The sequence below is a fragment of the Podarcis liolepis genome, assembly GCF_965112155.1.
Source record: "Podarcis liolepis genome assembly, chromosome: 2".
Lineage (NCBI taxonomy): Eukaryota > Metazoa > Chordata > Lepidosauria > Squamata > Lacertidae > Podarcis > Podarcis liolepis.
Window position 1 is genome coordinate 74,657,300 of NC_139555.1, and position 22,572 is coordinate 74,679,871.

The following is a 22,572-nucleotide window of genomic DNA, read 5'->3' on the forward strand; positions in this document are numbered from 1 at the left end:
AACGATTTTGGGAAAAGAGGTGGACGAGAGAGGTAAGAAAGTGGCATTACGAGGAAGACAGTCCTTGTCTCATCTGAGATGTAGGTGTTTTCAGAGGCCGAGGACTGCATCTCTTCTTTCCTCTTTGCCAGATTGAAATTGATGATGGAGCTGAGCTGACAGCAGAGTTCCTGTATGATGAGGTCCACCCCAAGCAGCATGCCTTCAAGCAGGCCTTTGCCAAACCCAAGGGGCCTGTGGGAAAGAGGGGACAGAAGCGACTTATCAAAGGACCAGGCGAGAATGGTGAAGACAGTTAAACCCTTGTGGACAGGAGGAGGACGGGTCAGGAAAGGGGCGGCGGGTGCCTACCAGCCTCCGGAATCGCAGCTCCAACCAAATCCACCTCTCTGCATCTGAGCCTGTCCACCAAACTCCAGAGCTGTTTCCTCCATCTCTTCTTTCAAAGTCGTCTCCACCTGGTTTCATTAGGGGGAGGGAGGGTAGGAATCTGGGGGCAGGGAGGGAGAGAGAGAACCTCCAAGCCATTTCTCTTCCTTTTTGCTCTGTTGTTGTGTAAATCCTGGGATGGGGGGAAACCATAACTGTTCTAGATTGAAATGACTCTTTAAAACTGATGCTCCTGTTTACTGCTTCATATTGTGACCTGGTTTACTTGGAAACGGCACCGCTCAAAGGATTTTCTTCACCATTTATCTGGGGTGGGGTATTCACACGCAAAGGGCAGACTCTACCCACACCCACCCCCATAAAAACACCCTCCAAATACCTTTTCTCTCACTGTTACAAAACAGTGCATCAATAGTCTTTGGAAATTCCCATACCATTAATGTCATGCTTTACCAAAATGGCAAGTTTGCCTAGGAGTTGACTCAGTACTCACTATTTGAGGTTTAAGGAGTGTGTTCCAGGGATTAACACTGCAGCAGGATCTCCCCTCCCCCTTTTTTGTTTAAAACCATGGAGTTGGTGGGGGAGGTGCTAGAGGTTAGTGGGATTTGCTCAAACGACACAGGTGTGTTGTTTGGATGAAGAAAAGCTGTTCATCTCCAGGCAGCTGAAGGAGAGGCAGCTGTTCCTGACAGTGGCTCTCGTTTCACCAGTGAAGAGGCTTTGGCGTCCAGTTCCAGGCCTTACCAGGTAGTCTTGTTTGTGGCACCACAAATCCACATACAGGTCCTGGATTTCACTGTCCACTTTTATGAGTTTTGTAAAGCTGTTTCTACCCCAACCTCCTCTGCCTCACTTTGATGGCTCATTGCCTCACACCGTTGCAGCCACATGAAAAGACGAGAGCAATTAGAAATCAGGAAGTGCAATCCCTGCCCAGTTCCTCTTGGTTGGCTGCTTGACATTCTTAATTTAAGGCTGCCACTTCTTCTTTCTTTCATGTCACCTCCATGTATAGCTCTGGTATGCTTTACCACACGTTGCCACACCAGCGCCTCACCTTGCAATTGGCTCCCAGCCAAATGGCCGCATCAACTTACCTAGCTGTTGCTCTGACTTACAGGAACTGCCTTTTCTCAAGCTAGATGGTTCCAAATGTTACATTCAGCTGGCTGTCGGCTGTGAAGCCTTTGGGCTCCTTGGCCCAGTGACGCATTTGCTCAGGTGTCATCCTCCTCCCTCGATCGTGACACCTGCACTGGCACCTGTAGGTTACGATGCAAAACCACGCTGATCCTTAGCTATACAGTAAAGCTTTGCTAAGCTAAGGGAAAATTGGCACTTTCACAGGATGCTGAATGCTGAACGGCTTGTCTTCTTCATGGGATGCACTTTCCCCGTGACAGATGTTGTTCACCATGGCGGGGATGTTTGCTGCAGATCCATGTAAACCAGGTGGAAGGAAGGGGCAGCTGCTGGTGTGAAGGTGTTACCCATGTGCAGGGGGGCTGGAGCAGCTCATGACGGAAGGGCAGTTGCATTGCCAGGGGTGGTGGTGGTGGTGGTAGAAGTCTTCTCAATCCACTCTGAATGCAAGAGTAGAAGTAGGCCCTGACTCAGCTCAAGCCAGCAACGTGACCCAGATTGGGGACTTCTGACAACCACTGTAGTAGATGACGATGTGTTCATTCCATGGGGGTCACTGAATTTAACGTGCATGATTAAACTTCTCCTTCTGACCCCTGGGGAGCTTCTTAGTGGTCTGTTTTGTATCTCATAAAAAAAACAACCTCCACACAAATGCTAAGCCTTTTTTCTTTCTTTTCTTTCCTTACATAGCCAATTGTGTGGGGTTAGCTTGATGGCTTTGAATCGTGATTTCTTCCCTGCCCCTCCCTCCACCCCCCTTTTATGAAGTCAGTGTATTCTTTTGAAGTCTACAGAAGAGGCAGATAAGTTAAGCAGCCAAGAATGCTGCAACAGTTGTGAAGGAAAGAGCCTGGGTTTTCTCCAGCTCGCTCATTCCCATGGTGGAAACAGCTGGGACTTGGGCCTACGAGTCAAGAAAGGAAGGGCAAGTTTCTCCAAGTTCAAAGCACACTGCCCTAGGGCAGTTTCAAGTATCTGGCTTTTTAAAAATGATTTAAAAAATGCAGAACAGCTCATGCCATGATTTCAGAGGAGAAACCTAGATTTTAACTCTCTCATAATCTTTTTATTTTCCTGAGAGGTGTGCTGGAAGGATTTGGAAGGACAGTCTCTTCTAACTTTTAAGAATTTCCTCCACATTGGACAGCAGGCCTTGCTTCCAGTTTGTAACGCTCAGAAGACATTGATTAGGTTCAAAGTTTGGCCTAGCTCAGCATGTCATGTTCAGCCAACAGGATCCAGATTCAAATAGGGATATTGAAATCCTCTACTGGGGGTTTCCTCTCTCTTTTGCCTATATTTTCTGTGACCAAAACCCAAACTGTCAAGCTACATTCAGGGACTGCAGTAGTAGATTGTATCACTCCTCCACCCCCAATTCTTGTTCCTAGAGCACCGTAACTGTTGACAACTCTAGGCCAGGAGTTGCCAAGCTGGTGCACTCCACATGTCAAACTCCAGTTCCCATCAGCCCCTGCTAGCATGATGGGAGTTGCATTCAAACAACATTTGAAGGACACCACACTGGCTGTCCCTGCTCTAGGCTCCCCCCCCCACCTCCCCGACCACCGTTATTTGGCTTATCCCTAACCCCCCACCTCCCGGTAACAATCCTGTGGGGCAAGTCTGCATTCTAGGTGGAGTGTGCTATGCACGTGTGGGGTTATCTAGCCCACCTGTGCTTTCATTCATGTGCTTCTGGATGTTGCCACCCTCTGTGGGCATTTTTACTGCCACTGTGAGACATAGTGAATCAGCGAAAAGCTTTCTTGTCTTGAGATAATGCATACTGGTGCCTCTGTCATCCCATTCCCTCAGGAATGTGCAAGAAGTCAAACATTTTTAAGAGCATCTACCCAAGGCCTCAAGCAAAGGGACACCCAGATGTGAGCATTTGCTGACTCAGATGTATTTTCCATTCTGTAGCTGGAAGATGGTAACCAGCATGTCACAGAGGATACATTTCTTTGGGATCCCCACCACTGCCAAAGATTAATAAAACTAGGATTTCATTCCATTTTAAGTTTGTCTAGCAAGGTCACTGTTGACATGTTCTCTGCTATGTTCTGTTTAATGGATTAGCCCCGTGTCCCAAAGGAATTTGGTGGCTAAAGCAACCAAGACCTAGCTTGGCCTTGTGTGATACTTGGACTCCATTAGATTGGTCTGAATCTATTCTTTTGCTGTATTAATACAGAACATTACCATATTATGGTGATGGTCCAATCAGCAGTCTCAAGTGCATGATCAGTTATAATTTAAGGACCTATCAGAACTTCCATGAAGGAAAAAGAGAGAATTGGTAGCCTACATCTCAGTACTCCCTTTCTTGTCTCATTTTCTCCTCTCCACTAACACTAAAGGCCAAATCTCAGGATTTCAGAGAGACTAGTTACAGAATTGTTGTGTCTCCCACTGCCTACCCACTGACCCATGAACATGACTGGTCCCTGTGGTTACTCCACTATGCGATCTAAATATCTGGAGCTTCTCTCTTTTAGGGAGGGGTAACCCTTGTTTCCAAGGTGACGAGAAGACTTTCAAAATCAGCCATGCTGGATGAAGATCACAATTATGTGACAATCCCATAAATATCCAGCCTTCCCGCACCCCATCCTTCACAAGTATCCATCCAATCTGCACAATAAAAAACTCCCCCCCACCACCTTACCTGTTTTGGAGGAAACACCCCAGCACTGGAACGCTTCTAAGCTGGAGAGGAATGTTACTCAGAGCATGGGAGATCCTTCCTCCCGTGGGTGTTCTCAGGTATCTGCTTGTGGAAATCATTTCCCACCCCTAAAACGTTCTCCAAATTTATTAGACTGGATTAGAACCAATGAGTCAAGATGACGCCGTAATTTTGCCATCTAGGAGACAAGTCAGAAGACATGGTAATTTTGCCATCTAGGAGACAAGTCAGAAGACATGGTTTCTTCCCTTTTAAAATGTTTAAGTTTATTTTAGTGGGCCCACTAATATTGCATCATTATGGTGGCCATGGTAGTTGCTGTACTTTCATTTGGAACTTGTTTTGACTTGAATCATTTTGGCTATATGGAAGCCCAGGGGCAATGTTTAGGAGGGCCCCGAAGTGGCAGGAGCCCATAGAGCGTTGAGACTATGCTACTACCGAAGAACGGTAGAGTATTCCTGCACATGCTCAGTGGAGGCTGCGATAGGTTTAGTGCACACTCTGCTCTAGCAGGTGCTTAGCTGTAGTGGCTGAAAGGCAGGGCCAATGGACAGCGTGGTAAAAGTGATCGCAGCCATCACTTGACTGTAACTTGCCACAGTGACGAGCAGGCCAGAAACTACCACTACCTTATTCACACTAACAGCACGCAGAATCTTAACATGAGCACCAGAGGTTTGGAGAAACTTAGGAAATGCACATTCCTGATTGGACTGGGTGATGATGTGGATTTGTAGATTATGGGGGAGGCAGGGCACACTGTACTGAATGCTGTATTTTCTAAAAAATAAAAAGTATTTTTAAAACAGATGGTTTTTGTGTATTTCTTTGGTAGGTTGAGACAGCTGCCAGCCCTGTGTTGGCTACTTGAAAGTTCACTATGCAAAGACCGCAATCTGGCAGAGACTCAGTTATTGGTGGTACCAAGGTGGTACTTCCGGTGGCTAGTTCTGTGCACCAAAGGGCAATGGTGCTCCATTTGCTTCTAACAGCCCATCTCCCAAACTCTGTCATTGCTCAGTTTACTGACTTGTTTTGAGAATGTTGCTGATGTTCTTCTGCCTTCTTGGCTGGTTCCAGCACAGCAGAGTGTACGGCAAGCGGAGAAATGTGAGATCTGTTTCTTTTGTTGTTTTGCATCTGCTCAGAAAAATCACAAAATATCCCTTTGATTTACTGCATAGAAAAGCTGTTCATCATCAACATGCGCTCAAGGCTGGGAGCAACTTGCCCAAGTTAGAGTAGGTGTTTTGCAAGAGCATGAGGAGGAAGAATATTCCTGTGAAATAGAACGTACACACTTGACCCCAAGTGTACTTAACTTAATAGGAGCTGAAACTTGACATTTTTGTGAGTATTCCTGCTCTGAGAGATCTTGAGGACGAGTAGTTCTATTTGCTGTGAATTTTGTAATAAGTAGGGTAATTTCCTAAGTGAGTAGAAAGAGGCATTCACCCATGTAATCTGGGTGGCTGCTCCCAGACTCTGGAGAAGGTAGACTGGCTCCCTCTTAGTGGTCTTTCCGCTAGCAAATGGAAGTCCTTGTTCCAACAGGTTTTGCGGAATTGACTGCTTTTAATGAAAGGGCTGGTGTTGTGTTTTTTGTTGTTGTGATTACCGTATTTTTTGCACCATGACACTCACTTTTTTCCTCCTAAAAAGTAAGGGAAAATGTCTGTGCGTGTTATGGAGGGAATGCCTACGGGTGGCATGCCTACGGATTTTCCTCCTCTAAAAACTACGTGCGTGTTACGGTCGGGTGCGTGTTATAGAGCGAAAAATACGGTATTTGTATGTTTAAAACCAATTATATATATCTATTGAGTTTTAATTCTATTAATGTGTAATTGTTTTTTAGCAATTCTTGTTTTTATCTATAAGCTGCCCTGAGTCCCATTTGGGGGGTGGGGGGAGTGAGGTACAAATAAATACATAATATGAATCCTGTTCATGTTCCCAGAATCAAGCCAGAGCTGCCATGCACATAATGGGACACAGCTATGGATCCTGTTCTTGTTCCTGTATGAGAGTCATTTCATTCTGAATCTCTTTATTCTCAGCACTAAAAACAGCTTGTGGCTAACTGGTTTTAGGCACCTGTAGACCACAGTCTACTTCATCTTAGGTGTGATAGGATGTGGGTTTCTTTAATAAGCTTGATGTGACATTCTGGCACATTGAGGTGAGTGAGGGGAACACTAGGAGGAAGACACAGAAGTTCACATGTTCTGCACATGATAGCAAGTCTGGCAGGTGAGGTCATAAGAAATATGGGTTGAGTGGCAAGGTCTCCTCATAGCAAAGCTACCCCCCAACTGCTTTGCCAGGACTGCAACTCAACCCAGCTTATTTTCAGCCCACATTCTTACCACACCAGTTTGGCCATGGGTCTTTGAGGGCTCAATTCATGCAATATCCCCCCACCCCACTTTTACCTACTTACTTAATCTTCCTGTAAACTATTATGTGTGGCATAGTGGCCTGTTTTCTAGATTGGAAAATGCACTCTTGTTGTCTTTCGTATTGGCTGCAAAAAAATTGTCTTTCACTCTTGTTAAAAAAAAAAGTGCTTTACCTCCAGGGGCATTAATTTTCAAGCTAACATGTCCACTCACCTATTACATTTCAACCATATGTAACTGCTGGTATTTCCTATGGTGAAGCAGCAGCATGCATCTCCCATCGGTTGGGGGAACAGGACATGATTGTGTGCCAATAGGCTGGGACTCCCAACCACTTCCCTAATTGTGTGTATGGAAATGGATGTCTCCCCATCACCCCTTCTGGTGTTCAGCCTTGCAAACCCCAGTGTGTGTGTGGCAAGCAGGTGTGTAAATTATGAATCAACCCCAGCCGATAATCATGTGTTCAGTTTATAGATAAAGGTCACTGTACTAATTTAGTCAAGCCTTTTCCTTAAGCGTTTGCGGTAGCCAGCTTGACAACAAGAATACAAGTTTGTGTCTCTGGAATGTGCAAGGGACAAGTCGGAGCAAAGGCAGGAATGCAGACCCCCTCATAAAAAGGGAGATATTGTCTGTAGCCAGCATGTAAGATCACCCTAATTGCTCTAAACTTAACCAGCAGTGTATAATCGTTAACCTTGCTGCAACTCTGTGGGAGGGCCAGAGCCAAAGGAATGTGATTGCCAGTTCCACAATACAGCAAGTGCTGGCTTGTGCGCAGTCAAGTCTTCCTGCCCATTGATTCAGACTCTTGTTTTCATTGATGCTGCTTGCCTTGGTTGTATTCTGGCTATAACTGGGGGTCCCACCTTCTTTTCATGAGAGCTTCCATGCCTTCAGCAGCTGGGTGATAACCAGGCATTAAATAGGTTTTGCCAAGGATGGGGAATGCGAAACATGCTGAATTCCTGCCTGTCAACACAGCTATGGAAGCTTCTGTTTTCCATTTGGGATTGCCACCCTTTCTCAGTCTCTCTCCTGGGGTCTCTCGGTGCTTAAAAGGAGATAGCAATAATTGCCTACTGGGTAGATTTTGGTGCTGCTTAGCTTGCTTTTGAAGGTAACTCTGAATATCAATCAGTTCAGCTGGAGCACTGGAAGGAGGTAAGGTGGCTTTGCAAATGAATGGACTTCAAACTTATTTGTAAGCACAGACTGGGCAAAGGAGGCTTCTGAAACTTAATGAAGACACAGGTAGGTTGCCTGTTTTTTTTTTTTTAAAGCAACACACACCCCAGATGTTTTCATCTTGATCCTATTGGTATTTAGCAAAACCTTCCATTCTCAGTCTTTTTGGGTCTTGTAGGTAATGACCTAGTTACTTGAAGACTTTATCCACGAGACAGCCTGGACTCATAACAAATTTTAATTCCATCTTGTGGAAAATAATGTTGCCCCTTAGATTACATAAATTGGTTATCCTTGGTTTATAAGCCCCTGGAACCATTTTTCATGATTACAGGGGACAGATGCTCTCTAGGGGGATGGGGGGGGGGTGAGGCGTCTGCTGTCTTCTAATGCAGGGATAAACACAACTTCTGTATCCTGACCAGGTTTTACACTCGCACACCATGTCCCAGAATGCCAGCCTTGTAATGGGTCCCACCACCACTTTCCCAGCTTTTGCCAATGTATTCTTGCAAAATCCAGGAAGTGGAAGAATAATTCATTTGATGATGTTTGTATATCAGTGCCAGCAAGGAAATGAACATACCTTTTTGGCCTTGTGTTGGAAAATAAACACCTGCCTTTCCCTGGCAATTGTGATCAAAGCCCCTCCCCTTCCCATGCCTGTTAAAAGTGGAAGCTAGGATTGGACCTCCTCTCTAATCCTTTGTTTTTTGATCTCATAAGCATAGGACAGAAAAGATTGACTTGTTAAGGCAGGCGGAGGAACTACTTCAACGTTGTCTGAATGTAGATAGGTAGCCGTGTTGGTCTGCCATAGTCAAAATAAAAAAATTCCTTCCAGTAGCACCTTAACTTCTGTTTCAGTGTATCTGAAGAAGTGTGCATGCACACGAAAGCTCATACCAAGAACTAACTTAGTTGGTCTTTAAGGTGCTACTGGAAGGAATTTTTTTATGTTGTCTGAATGAATACTGAAAATTACATGGCGTATAACGAACCAAGAATAAAGTAAACTGAAGCGCTAGCGATGAGATGAACATGAATGCTTGCTATCTCAGCATTTCCCAGGCCATCTTTCATGTGTTACTATTCTCCCATCATGGCTTAAATGGACGATTAAATATTGTGTAAATCTAAGTTGCAGCTTTTAATCATCTGGAGGGCCACAAGGTTCCACTTTCTGATCTAGATCAATCTTGCGGCTGATGCTTGGGGGAGCATCTTACTGCCCACCCCCCTGCCTCTTTTTCTATAGGTAGCAGCAGCCCAGGAGCAAAGGATAAGGTGGTGGCAGCAAAGATCCTTCCACTCACTCCTCCTTTTCATGACCCTTTGTTTGTTCCTGTTCCCATCCCTGCTGCATAGCACAGACAAAAATGGCTGGGCCTGGGCAGGGGGAGAATTGATAAAACCAGGAGAGGACCTGCTGAAGGGAGCTGTGTCCTTGCTTCTCCTGCAACACTAGAGCTATGTGCCTGTGACTCTAGATTTGAGTCAACACCATGCACAGAGATTGCGATGGCGGTGGCAGCAGCTCCTGAAAACTCTGCTACAGATGTTGATGAGCTACAATTCTCATCAGCCCCAGCCAGCATAGTGAATGACCATGGATCATGAGAGCTGTGGCCCTGCAAATGTTTCTGGACTACATGATCCCTATCCCTAAGGGAAAGATGGGGAACATTTGCTATTGAGGGCTGCATTCTCTTACAGGTAATTGTTCAGGGAAGCAGGGAAGCTGTGGCCAGGGCTGAGGCCAGCAGGGGAGAAGAACCACTTCTTTTCTTCCACCCTTCCTTTCTCCCTGCTCAGCTGGCTGCTGGAGAAGTAGATCGCTGTTACCAGGAGTCTAACCTGGTTCTCTTGCAGAAGGCCTTTGGAATTAGGCTAGGTCTGCAGGTGGCCCATCCCAGTCGAGATCATAGTTTCTCATCTGGTGCTCCACAAACTCCATTCAGGTTGTCAAACAGTTTAGAGTATCTATTTGGCTCTGCAATTGATTTATTCTTTGTGGCAACTGAGATTAAGGCTTTTGACCTGAGGTTACAGCTGACAAACACGACACCTGAGACTACAGAACTTCGCTCAGAAAAACAGGCGCATCCATCGTAGTTGGAAAACAAAGACTACTCTTATGGTCTGTTAAGATCCTCCATGCACCCTATTTTTACACGGTCCATGAGTTTGTGGTAAGGGGGACGTCTGAGAGCCACTGATCTTGGTGGTTATGGCTTTCAGTAGGTGACAATATTGAAATGCTAGGTCAATCTGTGTCACATGAAAAATATTTAATTTAGAAAGTTTTTTTTCATCTTGCCCCCGCTTAATAAGAGAGGTAGCTTGACGTATACAAACAGACAGACAGACACACATCAGTTAAACAGTACCAATCACATTTGGAGGACTCATCTGGTTCAAGTAGGAAATGTTTCTTCTGTATAAATAATTTGCTTAAATACAGTACAGTTCTGTTAAAGGTGACTGTGCCATTATTTAACTGTTATAAATATCAGATCCTGACTGAATTAACTTTTGCTTTAAAAAAAAACAATTAGAAAACTACTGTTCTTGTCACAGTTTAGGAAAATATGCACCGCTGAATATTAAAGCTGCAGCTATGCTGGTGAAGAGAGTTACAAAACTTTAAAAGAAAATCTTCAGTGTATTGGAAGAATAGAATCCTGCATAGGTCATGGAAGTTGTTGGAGGGTAAAATCCATATGTGCTCACTTTTCCAGAGAAACACAACAAGGAGAAGGAACATCAGTGGGAGCCACAGATCACTTCACAACACCTTTGTCACCAAACACCATGCTTGTCTTGGTCTTCCCTTCTCACCACTATGCAGAGGGTCGTGGGATTCACTTCACCCCTGTGGGCTTCACACAAAAAATCCACATGTATCACAACTGGTCCAAATGGCTCACAAACAACACCCCCACAGTGTGGACAGGAGCACCCCAAGAATTAACCAATCACTTGTCCGCAGCCAGAAGCCCCGCCCCCGGGCAGAGCAGCGTTCTCCATTCCAGCCCTGGTAACAGTGACACACAAACTCTTCTCTCATTTTGTCCTCCTGCCAACGTCTCAATTGCCCCCTCACCAGCACTCTGGTTTGGTTGCCCTCTGCTATTGTTTGGATCTGGAAGGTGTCAGGGCTGAGGTGCAAGTAGCTGTCTGAGTCCATCCATCGGCGAACGCACCGGCCGTGGCTGTTGCAGATCTTCTGGCTGCAAAGTTTGGTCGCCGTGGTCACGTTGACAATATAAGGGCCTAAGGTGCTATTCAGGTAGTCCTGAATCTTTAAGCAGTTGGTCTGTGAGGGAAACAGTTATTACAAGAGTTAATAGCTATAAATGCCAGAAAGTCTGTGATGCAAAACTAAATAAATCTATTAGAAAATACTGGAATTTAATTGTATTGGGGACTTGTTTATTCCTATTTGACTAGCGCTTAAAATGTCCTAACTGAGGCTGGGGTCCTGTGGAATTGAATAATAATAAATAATAATAATAATAATAATAATAATAATAATAATAATAATAATTTATTATTTATACCCCACCCATCTGTCTGAGTTTCCCCAGCCACTCTGGGTGGCTCCCAATCGAATATTAAAAACAATACAGTAATAAATATTAAAAACTTCCCTAAACAGGGCTGCCTTCAGATGTCTTTTAAAAGTAGGATAGTTGCTTATTTCCATTACGTCTGATGGAACGGCATTCCACAGGGCAGGTGCCACTACCGAGAAGGCCCTCTGCCTAGCTCCCTGTAACCTCACTTCTGGCAATGAGGGAACCGCCAGAAGGCCCTCAGCGCTGGATCTCAATGTCCAGGCTGAACAATGGGGGCGGGTGGAGATGATCCTTCAGGTATACATGACCAAGGCCACAAAATCCTTGCAAAGCGGTTGATTCTGCCTTAAAATTATTCCCTTAGCATCACATGGGAAGGTCTGTGACAGGAGAGGTTTTGTAGTTCATTCTGTAACTTAAATATAGCACCTGAACACTGGCTGCATACCAATGCCTAGGCCAAAGGTTCTGATGACAGTGGCAAATCTGTATCAGGGGTGCAGCATTTCAAACTGTAGGAAAAGGGTTGTTGTTTTTTAAATACCCCTTGCATATCAGGAACTAGGATGTCAAGGAAAAGACTAGTCTAGAAACCTCCCTGACATTTTTTTTTAACATGCAAGGAATTTGTGCATCTGCAGATGTGCATATAGAAGACTGACAAGCTCAACATTTCAGAATAAGCAGCAGTGTGTGAAGTTAGAACATTTTAAATACTCCAAGGTACTCTCTGCTAGTCTTTTAAGTAGCCAGCATACAAAGTGGAACCTCTGCTTCCTCCCTTTGCCCATCAACCTGATGCTGAACAATAAACAAGAGAGATGAAAGAAAAGAATGAGTAAGAAAAGCAGCCTCAAGGGCTGCTATTAAAATTACCCGGTTGCGAGAATACTCTGCGTCTCCCCAGAGTACAATGCCGTGAGCCCCCATGGCTGCAGCCTGCCCAATGGTGTACACCAAGTCTGTCTAGAACAACAGAAACCAGCACACATTAATTTGCAAGTTTACGGTAAATACCTAAGCCGTTTCTGGTGGATGTCAAGCACCAGAATATATTTGGTATAACGTTTCTCATAGAACTGTTCCCCATAAATACAAAAATCTGAGTCAGTTGGCTTATAGAGAAAGGAAGCTTCTACGTGAGTTTATAAATCACAGTTACGAATCTGGGTTTCTTTTTGTTTGACTTCTCATTTCTGAAGCTTTGGGACAAAGCCTTCTAGATATTGTTGGACTTCAACTCCAGCCTGCATGGCCAGTGGTCAGTATAATGCGAGTTGTAATCCAATAAGGTCTGGAGGGCCCAGGTCCAGGTTAGCCACTCTGCTTCAAGACATTTACCAGTATTTCTCTTTGTTCAACCATGAGGGCTACAAGCTTACAGGCAATTCACACACTACTTGTATGAAATCAAGCCCTCTAATGCCTGTTTTTCAGAAGTGGTCAGTAGAGGCAGCAAGGGCTGGGGAAGAATGGCCAAGAGTATTGGTAGCAATTCCCAGCTATTAACTAAAGCTTTAGCAAGGGCACCACGTTCCACTGCTGCCTTCTCTTTGGTACTACCCCCATGGATAAGCGAGTTGCTGGCAACTTCTGGATCGCATCTCCTTTTGAATTAAAAGCAAAGACCGTCAGGAATCTGACATTTGCTCACAGTTTGGATATCCTCTAGTCCTGCTGTAGTCAAGAACAAACACCCAAGCTGTGGATTGTGTCCCGTGCTGCAATAATGGGACTCTGCTCAACGCAATAGGATATCCTATCCTCTCCCTGCACGTGCCCCTCCCCCAAAAAATGCTCTGGAAGGTCCTTTGGGTGGATTTTGAGGGTGCACGGGGGCTGCAGAGGAAAGGAGAAGGAAGTTCGATTGAGCAAACAGAAGCCTGTTGCATGAGCAGAATGGCACCATTGTATACAGCCCAATGAGGCCACTGCTGATGCTCGAATGGCTAGACAGGAATATCAGTCTCACTTGATGCAAATGACACTGCACAGTGTAAGGGAAGACTGTGTGTGTGTGTGTGTGTGTGTGTGTGTGTGTGTGTGTTCATGGAGCATGAGTAGGAGTAAGTTTATTGTCAAACCATAAACCTAATCCATTTCGCTTTCTGTGCAACAGAAGCGGTTTTTGTGAAACAGTAAAATTTCCAGAGAGATGGAAGAGAGATGGAACTGAAGAGAGATGGAATAACATTTCCCAACACAGCACACACACACACACACACACACATTTTAAACATTTTTATGACTGAGTATTACACCACCATAGAAAATCAAGATTCCTAATGGATCTCTACTCCTGCCACAGGGCAGGAGTATGAGAATTGAGTATATGAGAATTGCTCACGCAGACACACTTAATTGGCATGTAGTTTTGAGGGGAAGAAAACCACGGCAAGCATGGCCAGTAAAGTGTTGGGAAATCTGAGTGCAGGTATTAAATGTTCAACATTAGTGCCATGTGTATCAGATTTAATAGCGTATGTTGAGAAGGGATGTTCACATGCTGAAGGAATAATGTGTGTGTGTGTGTGTGTGTGTGTGTGTGTGTGTGTGTGTGTGTATTGGAAGTGTCATCTCTTCCAACCCCTTGTAATAGTTACATTAAAAAAAAGGATGCCATTCATCGTGGAGTCACTTTAGATGAAGAGGGTATTGAAATGTTTGCAATAAATATTGTGCTTTAATGCAAACAAAATAGGTCTCTTCCAATAGCCCTCTCACCCTCTATTTGGTTGCATCACCATGGCCAGGAGTGAAGTTGGTGGCAACTCACACAGTCCTGAGATAAACTCAGAAATCAACTAACACCTTATCTCTTTTCCATTCCTCTTTGCCACAAGGCTCCTTCCTTCACTGGCTACCATTGATCTAGAGCTCTAACTAAGACTCAGACGTGTTAGTAACCTTGCTGAGCAGTAAATCTACTGGGCCTCAAAGCATGGACACTACACACACACACACAGTGTGCAGTGCAGGAGCAAGGGTGGGGAAGAGGGCAAATATCCTACCTGAGACAACTCCTTCAGTGTGTAGGTGTAGAACGGCCTGGCATACACAAAGACAGGGAGGGAATGTTGAACAGAAGGCAGCTCCGCCACTCTCAGGGCTTCCCCCACTTTGGCCCACACAAATCTCTTCCCTTGTGGAGAGGTCCTCAGTGCCTCCTCCATGTAGATGGAAGGGTAGAGGGCTCTGCTGTTCTCCCAGAGCCAGAACAGCTCGTTGTTGCGCTGCACTTCCAGCGGAGGGCAGTGCCCTGTGAAGTTCTCAAAACTATCCAAATAGTGGTAGTTGTAGCACTCTGGGAAGAGGTAGTAGCCCCACCAGCCCTGGGGGCGGAGAGAGCGGGCCAGCTGCAGGGTCTTAGACATGAATTCCTGGGCGGCCGTCTCAAATTCCCACTTAGCCTGCACTTCGGCCTGGGCGTCCGACAAATGGCGATTCTTTTGCCTGACGAGCTGAACAGACATATTCCGATAGACGTTTTTCTTGTCCCAGTTCCGGACCCACTGGGGCCTCCAGTTCTCCCAGTCTATCACAGAGAGGCCCGCAAAGGAGCTGGAGGGCATGGCTGCCGCCAGGTCGCTCTCCATCTGTTCCAAGTGCCTTGTTAGGCTGGCGTTCTGAGGGCAGCCGCCGTTGACGGCAGTGGGCGGCACCGTTGTGTTCAAGTAGTAGGGATACAAGCCCAGCTGGTCGTAGTAGAAGATTGTGACGTTGTCACCCACAAAGGCTTCCTGGGCATTCGCCAGGATGCTGTAGGAGTCCAAGCGGAGGGGCACCCCGTAGGCAGCCGAGCACCGGGCAGTTGGCGCATTCCAGGCCACCAGAAAGGGGCTCTCCTTGACAATGGGAGGCAAGGACGGCTTCAGGTTGGGAGACGCCACAGGCAGGTCTGGGAACAAGAGCAGGAGCAGCAGGAGGGCATGGCGCCTGAAGGGCTGGCACAGCCTCAAGGGTGTGGACGCCCACACGGGTGGCCCAGCTGAGCACGAGGGCGCTGCGTCGCATGCAGTGCTGCAGGAAAAAAAAGAGGCCCGTCAAGAGTTACATGAGCATGGTGCTTACTGGCCAGGTGTTGTAAAACAAACCGAACCGTATTCCAATTTGGAACTTTGGTTAACAGCTAACAAATCAGTTTCCCCGTGCAGCAATGTTCGGAAATCCCCAGGCGCATTTTGCTACTGCCGCGGGTCCAATTTGTGGGATGGAAGCACCCAAAATGCTAAGTAAATGGGTTAATGCTCACAAGGGCTATAGAATTCTGTACTGTCACACACCCCGAGGCAGTTATTTCAGTTGGTACAGTTATGGCAGTTAGTCTTTCATGTGAGAGCAGCTAAACTGTTGTGCTGCTGACTGTCTCAGAGTTAGTCTGTAACAGTATTTATCTTAGATATGTAAGATGTATTAGCAATGTAAGTTAACACCTACCTGTGTTGTATATCTTAGTTTGCAAGTTGCAAGTACATTAAGTAAAAGTTATACAGTGGTACCTCAGGTTACATACGCTTCAGGTTACATACGCTTCAGGTTACAGACTCCGCTAACCCAGAAATAGTGCTTCAGGTTAAGAACTTTGCTTCAGGATAAGAACAGAAATCGGGCTCCGGCGGCGTGGCAGCAGCAGGAGGCCCTATTAGCTAAAGTGGTGCTTCAGGTTAAGAACAGTTTCAGGTTAAGAATGGACCTCTCCTCTGGAATGAATTAAGTACTTAACCCGAGGTGCCACTGTACGTTGTTTAAACTTTAAAAGAGTGTGTCTTGGATAGTTTTTGGGAACGCAAAGTGATTAAAGGGTCAAACGCCCCAGGTGTTTAATTCCCCCACAATTGCAGGCCCAATTGCAGAAATCTATGTGGAGATTTCTGGACACCACGTTGGCAATTGACATCTCCATCAAGCCAGCTAACTTGTGTGCAGCTAAAGACAAGCATCTTGTTCTTCTGTGCAAATCATGAACCCTTTGCTTGGCATCTTAGTCCTCCATCATCCCATCAAGGAAAGTCAGTGCAGGGCTGAGTGCAGATATATTTGACTGCGTTGCAGCCTTTCCACAGGTCACCCAAATGGAACTCAGATCACAGTTTAAAAACTTCTGCCTTAGCCCACAGTTAATACTATTTCCATTTCCCCTGTGTGTGTCTTTCTCCTTCTTGCATACTGGGACAAATGAACTGTTGTAAGAGCAAGCTACAGTCAAGCAGAGTAGTTGAGATCACAGAATCATAGAACTGTAGCATTGGGAGGGTCATATAGAGTCCAACCCCCTGGCAAACAGACAACCGCAACCTAAGTTTAAGGTGCCATTTGGCGCAACTGAGTTTCTAACACTGCACAGAGTGTGACTGCTCCCCAGTCATCCCAAGGCTGATCCGTTAGGGCAAGTCAGGCACTGCCCCACCATGCTTAGCCACTGCCTGCCTGCCTGCCTCCTTATTTGCAAACAGTCTAGTGGTTGACACTGGCTGCCAGCAACCTCCTTGTTCTTAGAACCCAGACAGAAGATGAAGAGTTTGGATTTGATATCCCGCTTTATCACTACCCGAAAGAGTCTCAAAGTGGCTAACAATCTCCTTTCCCTTCCTCCCCCACAACAAACACTCTGTGAGGTGAGTGGGGCTGAGAGACTTCAGAGAAGTGTGACTGGCCCAAGGTCACCCAGCAGCTGCATGTGGAGGAGCGGAGACGTGAACCCAGTTCCCCAGATTATGAGTCTATCACTCCTAACCACTGCACCACACTGGGATGGGGCAAAATTAGAATGAGTTTGCTCAGCCTACTGTTGGCCACCCTGCCTCCTGCCTCACTAACTAGTGCTATATATGTAAAGCCTTCTTCATCATAAATGTTTTTATCCGACAGCCACGTTACCATCATAGAACTGTAGAGCTGGAAGGCAGTGAATGCAAACCTCCAAGGAAGGAGAGCCTGACCACCCCTTGTGGGAGTCTGTTCCACTGTCAAACAGCTCTTGTTGTCAGAAAGTTCTTCCTTTTGCTTGTGAGCATCACAGAGCCTCTGAAGACTCCAGCTGCAAAAAGCACAAATGAAACCTTGCCCCTTCCCTTGTTTTTTGTCTGACATCCCAGGGCCAGGGGTCAAAAGCAGACTGGGTAGGAAAAGGACAACTGGTGGCAAGCTCCGGACAATGGGTGCGTGGTGGCTCTTTAAGGGCTCCATTCTCTCCAAATCAGGTCTGAAAGGAAAGCTGCCTTTTTGTTAATTGCCATGGCTGCAAGAGGTTTCCCTCAAGCTAATTTGCAGAGTAATTCAATTTGCAGCATACATGAGGGAGGGAAGGAGAGCTGGTGCTGCTGCTACTCCTTAGAGGCCATCCGGCTCCAGGGTCACAAATCTGCTCCCAGTGCTATTTATCCAAGTGAAGGGTAAATGGTGGCCTCGCTTTGCTGTGTCACTACAGCCTTGTCTGTTTTGTCATTAGCAGTTTTCTCTGTTTAAAACAGGGATGGGGAACCTGCATTGGCAAGACTCCAGCTCCCATCAGCCCCAGCCAGCATGACTAGTGGTCAGGGATGATGGGAGCTTGAGTCCAATAACCACCTTTGGAATACAACCTAGAGGGCCACAGGTTCCCTAGCCCAGTTTATAATTTAATCCATTGATTCAAAACAAAAAACAAAACAAAACCCTGATGCAACTTTAGGGTTTATAAAATAACATGGATATACATTCTGAATCGAAGCTCCAGTTTGTTGTTGGCACCTTCAGGGTGTTCCCTTCCCCCTCCTACCACTGCAAGCATTCCATTCTCCCCTTCTCATGCTCCCCAGCTCAGTGAGGCCAATTCCACCAGGAACTGAGTAGTCACATTAACCTCATTCTGCATAGGCCACAGAGCAGACATCTGATGATTACAGTTTCAATCATTGCTGACCTGCATTAGAGCCTAGTATTTCCCTGGAGGGGAAGAGCTTCTTAGTCAAATGCATTACCCCACTAATGTCCAGAGCTCTCAGAAAACCTTGTATAACATGGCAGGGCAGAAACAGCGTGAAAGCCAGAAAGTTCGTAACATTTTATAAGATCGGGGCGAGGAACAAAGTGCCTCCATGGGAGCTTTTGCAGAGCGGGGAAGCAGAGGCTTATTGAGGGATGGGGGGGCGGGGGCAGAATATCAACCAGAATGAAGGCTAGAAAGAGGCCTCTGGGTGGGTAGGAGCCAGCGGAGCGTGCCCAGCCTGAAACTCTGCACATGGGCAGAGGACGGAGGGAGGGAGGCTGGGCAGGTGGCACAGAGAAATCAAAGGCAGTGGTGATGGTAATGCTGCTGTTCAGGGGGGACTGCTGAGCTAGCCATGTGGCCCTTCATCATCCCTGAGTGCTACTCCACAGGGTTGTTGTAAAGGAGGAGGAAAGGCAGGATGAAAAGTCTAGGATGATGCCATAGTGCCTAGAAGGAAAAATCAAAATCTTCTTTTCCTCTTCCTGTCTCCTCCCTATTTATTCTTCCCATAATCTCCAGCAGATCTTTCATCCAGACCTGAAAAGGCCCTGAAGGTGTATTTGCATATTTAGAAGGGGAAATGCTAAAAAGCAATCATAATGTGAGTTTAGTGGCTTTTTCAGAGAAGATGACCAGAAAATAAGAAGCAATAGCCAAACCACCAATTACCTTACTTGGGGTAACTTGGGGAGCAGGGTGCCTGTAAATGGGCCTTCCTTTTTCCTGCTTCTGCCTGTGGTTTTGATCTCCCAGATAAATCCTATAAGCATCTCTCCAGCCCCTGGATCTACAGTGAAATCAACAAAAATCACAGGCTCGCAGCAGTGCCAACATAGTGTGCCATGCTGCCCTCTGTTTAAGGACAGCAGCACCACTTTCACCAAGCAACCCAGGAGCAGAATAAGCTTTCCCCCCCAAGCTGTAAAGGAGAAGTTGCTTTTATCTGAACTCAAGCTTCAGAAGCACTAACTAGACCTCCAGGGAAGATTAAATGACAACACTGGATACAGAGCTAAGATTTCCTTCTGGAGAGTCAAAGCTCTCAGTGCAGCAGATTGTATGGGAGGGAGGGGGTGGAGTTTGTTCCCAGAAGAAAGACTTCCCCCCTCCTCTCTAAGCAGTGGGGATGGAGAACAAACTATAATTAAATACTACCTAGCCTTCGGTCTCAATGGCATAGCAATTCACCCACTTGACTCCCAAGACATAATTTACATCTCAGGAGTGTTCCTAAACAGTGAGTAAATCTACCAGAGGGATCTACTCCAGGGAAGCCATGAAAACAGCATTTAAATACTTGCCAGCTAGTTTCTTCTCCTCACCGGGGTAGCATAGGTGATTCACATCCCATGCACCAATTTTATTTAATAATGCACTAATATTTAATTATAGTGCTTTCCCCCCTGAAATGTTCAAAGTGCTTCTCATGGATCTCAGTAATCCTTACAGCGCCCCTGTAAGTGCTGGCATTATTATCCCCATTTCGCAGATTGAAAGTGAAGACTGAGAGGAGGGCATGCCTAAGGCCACCCAGAGAGCTCAGAGCTTAAGGAGATTTCCTGCTCGTAATTCATGCTCTTGCTACTGTAGATGCCAGCTCACTTAAGTTCTGAGAAGGCTGCTGGAAGGATGCCAGGCAACTTTGTGGCAGAGCGATGAACAGGATAACATGGTGCTCCCTAGTGTGCCAATGCATACATATGCATGTTCATATGCCTTACATGGTGTAATGGTTCTAGGGGTTGCTCGTGCGTAAAACGGCGCCACACCTGGCTGGGTTGCCTGAGTGAACCCTTTCTGTCTGGACAGCCACTCGCCCGTGGCTGTCTCAATCGCTGGCAGAATCCGCCGGTGGGCGTTTCTTGAACTTCTTTCAGCAAAGAAGCTCTTTGACGCCTAGTCTCCGCCTACTTTCCCTGCACGGAAGCCTTCTGCACAGGGAGGGTGTGGGCATCGGAGGACCCGTGCTCTCCCCGCTGGTCCCCGGCGGCGAGGAGTCTTGGAGCCACCTCGCCGATTCCCCCATCTGCCCCCCTTCTCCACTGGTGCTACGCTGATTTCCTTCCCCAGAAGATGTGCTGCTTCTCTCCCTCCCGGGACGCTCTCCGGAATCCCTCTGGAGCCCTCCCTCTCCCTCTGGCTCCGATGGCAGTTCCCTGACACACGGGTAAGCAGGTATTCGGGGGAGGGGACGGATTTGTGATGCTACTCTTGGGATCTTTACTGGAGAGGGCAGACAGAATTGCATTTGTTTGATAACCTGGCTTTATTCAGGGGAAAAATTTAACACAGACCAATCTTGGTGTGCTCGTTCCAGGGAGCCAGCAATAACCACACTGCCACGTATTTGTGATATTTACTTGTAAATCAACAGAGGTTTAAATGATAATATGACAATATAAATGAGTTAAAAGCAGCATCGCGGCTTGAAATGCCACTGCAGAAACATGCCAAAAGGAAAGGGTTGGTAATGCCTCCACTGCCAAGCCCATCACCTCTTCCTGGACCACTCAATTCCTGTTGCAGAAATGGCTCATGGAAGAGACTAGAGGCAGAGAGCCACCTGCCATGTAATTGCAAGGCAAAGATAAGACTTTGCTACAGGAAAGTGAAAGAACCAGAAAAGGGGGGCATAGGTGTTCAAATACAAAGTTGTACTTTCCCTGTCTTGTAAGAGCAGGATTATTTGTGTACAGTGGTACTTCGGGTTACAGACACTTCAGGTTACAGACTCCGCTAATCCAGAAATAGTACCTTGGGTTAAGAACTTTGCTTCAGGATGAGAACAGAAATCGTGCTCCGGCGGCGCAGGAGGCCCCATTAGCTAAAGTGCTACCTCAGGTTAAGAACAGTTTCAGGTTAAGAACAGACCTCCGGAATGTGACAGACGATATTGCTATAACCAAGGGTACAAGACAAGGGTGTCCCTTATCACCATTGTTATTCATATCGGTCCTGGAAGTCTTGTTGAGAGCGTTAAGAAGTAATGATTTGATAAAAGTTGTGACAGTTGGTTGTAATGAATATAAGGTAAAAGCCTTCGCTGATGATTTGGTTATAACAATAGAAGACCCTATTAAAAGTATTAGCGTAGTGTTCGAAGAGATAGAGCAATTTGGACAAGTTGCCGGATTCAAATTAAATAAGAGCAAAACGAAAATAGTGGTTAAAAATATGGACCAAGAGATAATAGAAAGAATTCAGCAACAAACAGATATGGAAGTGGTTAAGAAAGTTAAATATCTCGGGATTATATTAACTCCCAAGTGTATCGATCTTTTTCAAAATAATTATGTACCAGCTTGGAATAAAATTAGGAAGGACCTGGAAGTGTGGGGAAGAATGAAGTTGTCATTTTGGGGAAGAATTGCAACAATAAAAATGAATGTGCTACCAGAAATGTTGTTTTTATTTCAATCAATATCAATAATTAAAGGTGTTACGATATTTAAAGAATGGCAAAGAGCATTATCAAGATATGTCTGGCAGGGCAAGAAGCCTAGAATAAAATTTAAGATTTTAACGGATGCAAAAGATAGAGGAGGCTTTGCCCTGCCAGATCTAAAGTTATATTTTGAGGCTGCATGTCTTTGCTGGGTGAAAGAATGGATAAAGCTGGAAAATTCAGAACTTTTGGATTTAGAAGGATATGATAATAGATTTGGTTGGCACGCATATTTATGGTATGAGAAAAAAAGAGTGCATAAAGGTTTTGAAAATCACATTTTCCAAGGTCTGCTGATTGAAGTATGGAATAGGTAGAAAATTTTATTAGAGTTTAAAACTCCATTTTGGCTGTCGCCACTGGAGGTAATGAGTGTCAAGAAGATCAATATGACGGGGAGTTGGATTACATATGAGAATTTAATTATAAAAGAAGGAAATAAATGGAAACTGAAGCCATATGATGAAGTTAAAGAATATGTGTTTGATTGGTTACACTATTTCCAACTGAATGCGATGTTTAAAAAAGAGATGCTGGAAAGAGGTTTTCAAGATGAAAAATCTAGATTTCAAAAAGAAATTGTGAATAATGATGTTAAAATTTTATCAAAAATGTATAAATTACTACTTGAGTGGCATACTAAGGATGAAGAGGTTAAAGCTGCAATGATTCAGTGGGCCAAAGACTTTGGTTATAATATTCAATTTGATGATTGGATAAGATTGTGGAAAGAAGGAATGAAATTTACT

General features: G+C 45.5%; 2 protein-coding genes across 8 annotated transcripts in view; one reads left to right on the top strand and one right to left on the bottom strand.

The window, feature by feature from the left end:
* The window catches only part of TWF2 (twinfilin actin binding protein 2), a 63,828-nt gene extending 58,786 nt beyond the window's left edge, over nucleotides 1-5,042 (top strand). For all 4 annotated transcript variants that reach the window (XM_083488897.1, XM_083488894.1, XM_083488896.1 and 1 more), the window contains one exon: nucleotides 132-5,042. In XM_083488897.1, coding sequence (XP_083345023.1) covers nucleotides 132-299 — 168 coding nt within the window. In that variant the 3' untranslated portion in view covers nucleotides 300-5,042. The remainder of the gene's footprint in view (nucleotides 1-131) is intronic.
* A 5,055-nt stretch (nucleotides 5,043-10,097) lies between these two features.
* Nucleotides 10,098-22,572, bottom strand: part of LOC310700052 (hyaluronidase-4-like) — a 30,283-nt gene continuing 17,808 nt past the window's right edge. For 2 of the 4 annotated variants that reach the window (XM_083488877.1, XM_083488876.1), the window contains exons 2-5: nucleotides 19,063-19,165; nucleotides 14,420-15,428; nucleotides 12,285-12,374; nucleotides 10,098-11,146 (exon numbers count right to left, since the gene is read on the bottom strand). In XM_083488877.1, the coding sequence (XP_083345003.1) occupies nucleotides 10,754-11,146; nucleotides 12,285-12,374; nucleotides 14,420-15,428; nucleotides 19,063-19,148 (1,578 nt within the window). In that variant the 5' untranslated portion in view covers nucleotides 19,149-19,165 and the 3' untranslated portion in view covers nucleotides 10,098-10,753. Of the gene's footprint in view, nucleotides 11,147-12,284; nucleotides 12,375-14,419; nucleotides 15,429-17,325; nucleotides 17,610-19,062; nucleotides 19,166-22,572 lie in introns of those variants that run through there. The other 2 variants (XM_083488875.1, XM_083488878.1) reach the window with 2 other exon arrangements.